Source organism: Euphorbia lathyris, chromosome 2, assembly GCF_963576675.1.
Source record: "Euphorbia lathyris chromosome 2, ddEupLath1.1, whole genome shotgun sequence".
In the NCBI taxonomy this organism is placed as follows: domain Eukaryota; kingdom Viridiplantae; phylum Streptophyta; class Magnoliopsida; order Malpighiales; family Euphorbiaceae; genus Euphorbia; species Euphorbia lathyris.
In genome coordinates, this window is record NC_088911.1 from 102,701,789 (window position 1) to 102,709,331 (window position 7,543).

The window sequence follows — 7,543 nt, forward strand, 5'->3', positions numbered from 1 at the left end:
TATCTTTTTGACACATCTTAAATTGGATATATTTTGTAAACGTTAAGCTTAAATTTGTATTATTTTGTAAACGTTAAGTCTATATTGGTGATATTTTGTATGTGAGACCTAAATTGATACTTTCTACAAACTTTAGACCTATTTTAGTACCTTATGTGATGTAGCGCTGAGTTTGCAAACTTAACGGATGATGTGTCACGTTCTGGTAATAATTCCTAAATTGATGCTATGATGCAAATGTTAATCCTAAATTGATGTTATATTATAAATGTTAAGTCTATATTGGTGCTATTTTGAACGTGATGAAAAGATCATCACCAGAATTTTTACAGGGCCGGCCCTGGGCTTTGATTTGTGGGGCGCCTGCCAGGGCCCAAGATTTTAGGGACCCAAAAATATATTTTTTTGAGATATTAGTTACATTAATTTACAGCACAGCCCAGGCCCCTTCCTCCTCTTGCGCTGCGTTTTTCTCTCCCGCCACATCTCGCATACGATAGATTCTTCCGCTTCTTCTCTCATCTGCTGCGTTTTTTCTCATCTGCACTGCTGCCTTCAATCTTCTGTTGCTCTCTCATGGTAATACTACTGATAAGGTCTTTCTGCTCTCTTAATTTGTTGTTAATTAGGTTAATTTTTTTTAATGTTGTGGTTTGAATATCGTTGCTGCATATATTAACCAAAATTAGGTTAAAATTGTTGTTTATCATTTATAACAAAAGAAAATTGCTTTGGTTTGAATATTTTTTTAGTAAGCTTAAAGAAAACTGAATTGTTATGGTTAAATTTGTACTAAAAGATTTGGAACTTATGTATTTTCTTTCTAAAAAGATGGTTCAAACCAACAACCTATCACCTTAATTTCATACGAACAGAGCTATACTACTTTAATGGAAGTTATGCTCTTAAAATATGCATGCGGGGTTTTTTTGGTGTAATCGGGAGAATTAGGTACTTGGGTAAAAAGTGAAATTTTTTTACTATTCCATTTCTCTACCTGTAAATCAATAACACCCCCAATTTCTTTTTTTTTTTTTTTTTTTTATGATCTCTTTAGTATTTTATTGTAGAGTAGAACTATCCTTAAAGATGCATAACAGAAGCTATGACCATATAACAAGGTCTTATGACATAAATTTCTTGAACAAAAGAGGCTAAAAGGAAGGGGGAATAGGAATCAAGTGAAGATCATTTTTCCTTCTCATGGTAGCACCAAAACCCTCTATCATATCTAGATTTTCCGGTTTCATCTTACCGGGAAGTTTCCAATCAAAATGGTAAAGCAATTGAGCAAGTGGAAGCTCCACATTAGCTATACCAAATGTCATCCCAGGACACATCCTCCTTCCTGCTCCGAATGGTATAAACTCAAAATTATTCCCTTTAAAATCAATGCTACTATCAATAAATCTCTCCGGGTAGAACTTTTCTGCATCTTCCCAATGATTTGAGTCTCTTCCTATTGCCCAAGCATTCACAATTACTTTTGTTTTTGCTGGTATTTCGTACCCATTAATCTCACTTTTCTCTCTACTTTCTCTTGGAAGTAGTAGAGGAGCGGGAGGATGTAGTCTCAAGGTTTCTTTGATAACTAGTTGCAAGTATTTCAGTTCTTGAAGCTCCGATTCGTCCACGTTTCCTTTCTTATTGTAAACTCTCCTGACCTCTTCTTGTGCCTTTTTCATTGTTGTTGGATTTCTCAGCATTTCAGACATTGCCCACTCTACTGTTGTTGATGATGTCTCGCTGCCCGCAATGAAGATGTCCTGAAATAGAATTAGCAGGTTTTATTTTCAGAATGTTGGATATTACCGGTGGATCATCCTTAATGGGATCCCACCTAATCCAAACCCAACACATTTATCATATTATAAATAGGAAGAGATTGAATGAAAATATACAACTTTTCATTCTCTGCAGAAAACAAATATCGCGTCAATTTAGTTTGATGTGATTATGTTGTTTGATTCATGTTTATAACCTTGGGCATGATTAATTTTGTGTTAATCACCGAATAGTTCATTGAGTCGTAATTTCATTCTAATAGTAGCTGAAATGAGAGAATAGTTGACTAACCAGGATGACTGCTTTGATGTTATCATTTGTCAATGGAAATTCAAGTTCTCCATGATCCTGAAGCCTCAGAAGAACATCAAGGAGATTTTCTTCTTCCTTCTTCTCCTGATCCTCTTCTTTCAACTCTTTCTTTCTACTTCTATGATCATTGATTATATTGTCAAATATTCTATCTGCATCATTTCGGAGTCTCATAATTTTAGACCTCGTTCCACTGATCACATGAAGCAATTTAATCGAAGGAAACAAATCAGCTAAACCAAATCCTCCTGCGGCCTCGGTCATTTCCTCAGCAAGTGGAATAAACTCCTCCTGATCTTTACACTTCTTACCAAAAGTAGCCCTTCCAGCAATTCCATAAGTCAAAGAAAACAACTTCCTGCTAAAATTGAATGACTTCCCCAAAAAAGAAGAAGAAATAGTCCGAATCAGATTCGACACCTCTTCTTCCCTGATCGACCTATACGACTGCACGCGCTTCGCACTAAGCAATTCGAGTATGCAGATTTTCCTGAGCTGTCTCCAGTAATCTGCATACGGTGAAAATGCTATATCGGTGAAGTTATAAGTTATAATACTGGCAGATAAGAGAAAAGGCCGTTGAGCAAAGACAACGTCATGAGTTTTCATGACTTGTTTTGCAGCTTCGGGGGATGAAATGACGACGTTTGAAGTTTCACCGAGCTGAAGATGCATAACACTGCCATGTTTGATTGCCAAGTCCCGGAGTCTTTGGTGCGGCGGAGATCCGATCATTTGGTGAATGTTTCCTATCAGAGGTAGCTTGTTTGGTCCGGGAGGGAGATTCGGAGCTTTGGAGCCTTTGTTTTTCCATATCCTGACCACAATAATGATGAAGAAAAGGGAAGTGAATAATGCAGGAAATGAGAAGAAGTGGTTATGATGGTATTCTTCCATGATTGAAATTAATTGAGTAGAGAGGGTTATGTTATGATTCCATATGAGAAATGCTTCATTTTATGCAGCAATAACAAAGACTTATGAGGATATATTAAAATATTTTATGTGGATTTTTCAATTCTAGTGGCTGATAGGTAGCCCGCCAGGAAATTAAATAGAATTTGTTCTGTTTGATATTCAATTTTTTTCTTGAATTGCAAAATCCAGTGAGTCAAATTGATGACCTCCTCATAGCAAAAGCAGAGAACATGGATTCAATACCTGAACAGTGAAAGTCAAATTAAGAGCATTAAATGCAAATTGCAATCACAATGTAAATTAATACTCGATAAATTAATAATGTCTTTAAAATAATATTTTTTTCTAGTTCCAACTTGGGCCAATTAAGTAAATTAATATTCGATAAATTAATATCTCTATAAATTAATAAAATTTTATAGTCTCGACATTATTAATTTATAGAGGTTTTAATCTATTAGAAAATAGAGACTACACGGCAGTGAGTTCACAGATTAAGAGAGAGAGATGCTAAACCATCAGCTTTGGCATATCCATTACATCAAAATGTCTATACGTTTGGTTACAGTTTTTTAAAAAAAAAAATTCCAATGTAATTACCATTATCACATCATTAATTTTTTTTTTTGATTAAATTGCATGTAATTACAAACTTCATTATACTAAATTTTGTTCTAATTTCCAATACACCAAATTTGGATAAAAAAAATTCTATTTATTTATTATTATTTTTTTATGAAACCAATTTATTTTCATTTTTTTCCATTTTTCTTCTATTTTCCTTTGATTTTGTTTTCTCTCAATTTATCACTTTTTTCCATTTATCCCTATTTTTATTGTTTATTTCCATTTTCCCCTCGTTTTTCTCATCTTATTCTTCATTTTTCTTGTTTTCCATAATTTTTTCCTATTTTTCTCATTTTTTTTTGGATTTTCCAACTTTTTTTAGTTTTTCTAAATTTTTACCATCTTTCTCATTGTTCTTTTTTTCGCTCCATTTTCTTTTATTCTTATTCTCTGTAACATGCAAATTAATATAATATCAGTACACGTGTTTTTATCTTATGTAACCATGAACTTCCAAAGCAATAGAGTCATCAGATCTAGTTAAATAAAAATATTATTCTTCCTCTGACACATTGACCAATAGGAAAGTCTTTGAGTCCGATTTGGATTACATTCTACCGGATTCACCTAAATTGAGTAGGATATGACTTACCTAAATTATGTTCAGCTACCTTCTGAGAAATCTATCGATTGGTTCATGGTGTAGCCTTGGTTCCTAAAGCGCATTTCCAAACAATTCATTTTTTGTAATTAAATTTAGTTCTATTTCGAATCCAGCTTCTCGGATTTCAAAAAAAATTGTGTTGTCTCAACAGGGGTGGAGCCAACCCAAGGCTCGGGGGGGCTCTAGGATTTTGGTTTGGGGCTCACATTGCGGTCCAGGGGACGCGTGATGCCGTCGATTATTGCGGAAAAGTAAATCATTCATCAGACAATACAGTTCGTTTTAACGTATCAGCGTTTAGTGACTAAGATATCGACCAAGCGGATTGTCCTTTCGGGATAACTCGTATTTTGTCATTTTGTGAGACGCATTAGTTCGGGTTTTGACTCCCTTTTGAGCGTATCTCAGATTTAGACGCGGTACGAGTTATTCTTCTGGTTCAATCGTTCGTTATTGATAATGACTCGTTCCCTTTTATTCACGTAGGTTCGTGTCTCGATTTTTGGATTACGATGGGATCTTTTGGATCTATCGAGAGATGCAACCACGTGTTTGTTTAGTGATGAAATCACTTTTTATTTTAAGGAACAGACTCATCGCGTAACGTGTTTGTTTTTAGCGTCAAGAATCCGTTTGCTCGTTTTTGCCACGTGAAAAGACGGTGAGTCTTATTTGAGCGCATGGTAATCTTTCGGCTATTAACAACTCTTTATTTCTTCCAATTTACGGGATATATCATCCTAGCGTGGTTATAGAAAATCAACGTTTCGTTGAATCGCATGCTTATTCGAGGCAGGGATGTTACCGTTCTTTTTCAATTAGGCACGAGTCAAGCAAACACGCAGATCGGGCCATACTTCTTGTAGTTTTGGTTACGGTCGAAATGATCGAGCCATTAGTCAAACCCACAGTCTCGTCCATATGGCGCAATTTATGCAGTTTAGCCTAATTCGGCTTCGTGATTTTAAACGGCGTATATACCAGTTCGAGGCACGTATTCAACGACATTGGTTCATTTTCTTTAACTACCCTCGAGATGGGTATATATCGTAGATACAGAATGATTTTGGTCATTTCATTTTCTTTTATTTTCTTAGTCACTTTCGCAAATACGTCCATTTCTCTTAAGAACAACACACGGCATAACGTAAGAGCTCGTCTTTTATTCGGAAGGGATGGACCACGTTTGCGAAACTCTGGGTCATTCGAAACAGAAATGTTCTTTGTTTTCGTTTTGTCATAATCTCGTTTTATCCCAACCTATTTAAAGAATGTGAATAACGGCTACTGTTAATATAGTCTTTTGAATCGAGATATAACTATCCTTAATACCAAACCGATTCACACTAATACGTGCTTACGTCATAGCATATGTCTTGAACATGTGCTTTCTTCGAGACACGGAAAGGGACCAGGCGGGCCGCACAAGTTCATTCATACGAGATGACTAAGTCGTCTTTAGTTCGAATCGTTTCGATGCTTTGGGGTAGTTTGTATATCGGTTTAAGAGTATATATTAACGTATCGTTTCATTTTCTTTACATATTTTAGGATTAGACACGTATCATGGCAATTTGAAAACACGAACTGATTCATTTATCACATCAAAAATAGTAACGGGTAATCCTATGGCAACTTCTAAGGCTACTATATGCTGACACGGCTGATCGCGGGACCTCACAGGACCGCACAAATTCGCCCCTAACGAATGGATGGGGACCCTTTGGTGCCTTACTGTAAGGGGGAACTTACACTAGCCTCTTTCGAGCGACGAATGGACTCTCGCTAGAGGTTTCGCGGAAATTACCCAAAAGGTTTGCAATAATGCTTATGAATGCATACGAAAAGAAATAATACAATCCGTCCCCGTTAAGGGCTTAATACACGCCTTCCGGAATCAAATTTCTCGCGTCCCCAGCGGAGTCGCCACTTGTTAGACGAGGTGCCATGGCCTAATCTCCCGGGCGGACCGAGGGGTGGACACCTCATGGCGACGTAAGCGGTGATTGGCGCCGAAAGCAACCAATCGTGGAATCAAGCTGCTCGGCAGGACCGGAGCTCGGAGTATGGAAGAGTCGCCACCCACGAATGGGAAAATGAACACCGATCTCTTGCGGGAGACTGGTGAGGGTTCAGGAAACTTAGGTACGAGCCGAGAAGGCTAGCTCCTTTCCGGAGAAAGGCTACTAGGCACCCCGACATCGCCCGGTTATGAACCACCGGCCTCCTACTCAGCGTGTTAGGCGATAACGGACTAATCGCATATCTCTTTAAGTTTAAAATTCATTTGAAACCTTTTCTTTCTCGTTTTGAAAACCGTTTTGAGCATATATTATTGAAAGCCATTTTGGTAAAGAATCACCCATTTTGCATAAATTTAAAATACATAGGAGAGAGAGGGGGAGAAGAAAGAGTTGGTTTATTCACGGTGTGATTTTAGTTTGTACACTAGTTCTAATCTAAACTCATTCCCCAAAACGAGTTTATTTACATGGTTCGTACCTTAATCGCCGTTGGAACGATTTAGGTACGTTTTAAAACCCCGTTTAATGACGTTCACTCGAATCGCCGTTGGAACGACTCGAGCGTTTGAAAATGTTGAGATAAAAGCTTTAACAGGAAAACGTGATTAAGCATACAAGTCAATTTATTTTGTTCAAAAACCATTTAGGAAAACGATTCAAAAACTCTATTATTTACAATTAAAAACAATTTTAATTACAAGGTTCGCTTAATCCGTCGTTGGAACGAATTAAGGTTTTAAAACGTGATGTTTTAAGAAATGGTTTAAAAATGTCAAAAAAACGTTATTTACACTTAGGAATATCTAGAAAAACTTAAGTTTAAATAAGCAAATTAAACTCTCTTTTTGTGATTTTATTTTCCCTTTTTCACTCAATCAACTCTTTATTCACACATAATTACACTAATGAACCAATTAAACCAAAATTCACCAAGTACAACTCATTTGGAATATATACATGTATACAAAAATAAAATAGAAATACATATATATATATGATTTTATCTAAAAATAAGGATATATTTATATATAAAAATAAGTGAGAAATACTATATGATATAATAAAGAAAATGAAAAAGAATACAAAATATAATACATTTTCATCCTAACTAATACTATGTAAAAGTAATGGAAGGCCATAAATGCAAAAAAATGATATAATAAGTATATAGAAAACACCCTCCCCAAATAATAGCTAAACCCCACATTTTGATAACCCAAAAATATATATACATATATACAAATAATGAATCAAAACAAATTAAATTTCAAAT

At 35.8% G+C, this 7,543-nt stretch overlaps 1 protein-coding gene across 1 annotated transcript; it reads right to left on the reverse strand.

The window, feature by feature from the left end:
* Window positions 1-1,088: 1,088 nt before the first annotated feature.
* Window positions 1,089-3,100, reverse strand: LOC136219206 (desmethyl-deoxy-podophyllotoxin synthase-like). Its single transcript, XM_066006497.1, has 2 exons — window positions 2,077-3,100; window positions 1,089-1,766 (listed from the first exon to the last, which is right to left on the reverse strand). Exons 1-2 carry the CDS (start codon window positions 2,992-2,994, stop codon window positions 1,155-1,157), a joined length of 1,530 nt encoding a protein of 509 aa, XP_065862569.1. The 5' UTR covers window positions 2,995-3,100; the 3' UTR covers window positions 1,089-1,154.
* Between the last annotated feature and the right edge of the window lie 4,443 nt (window positions 3,101-7,543).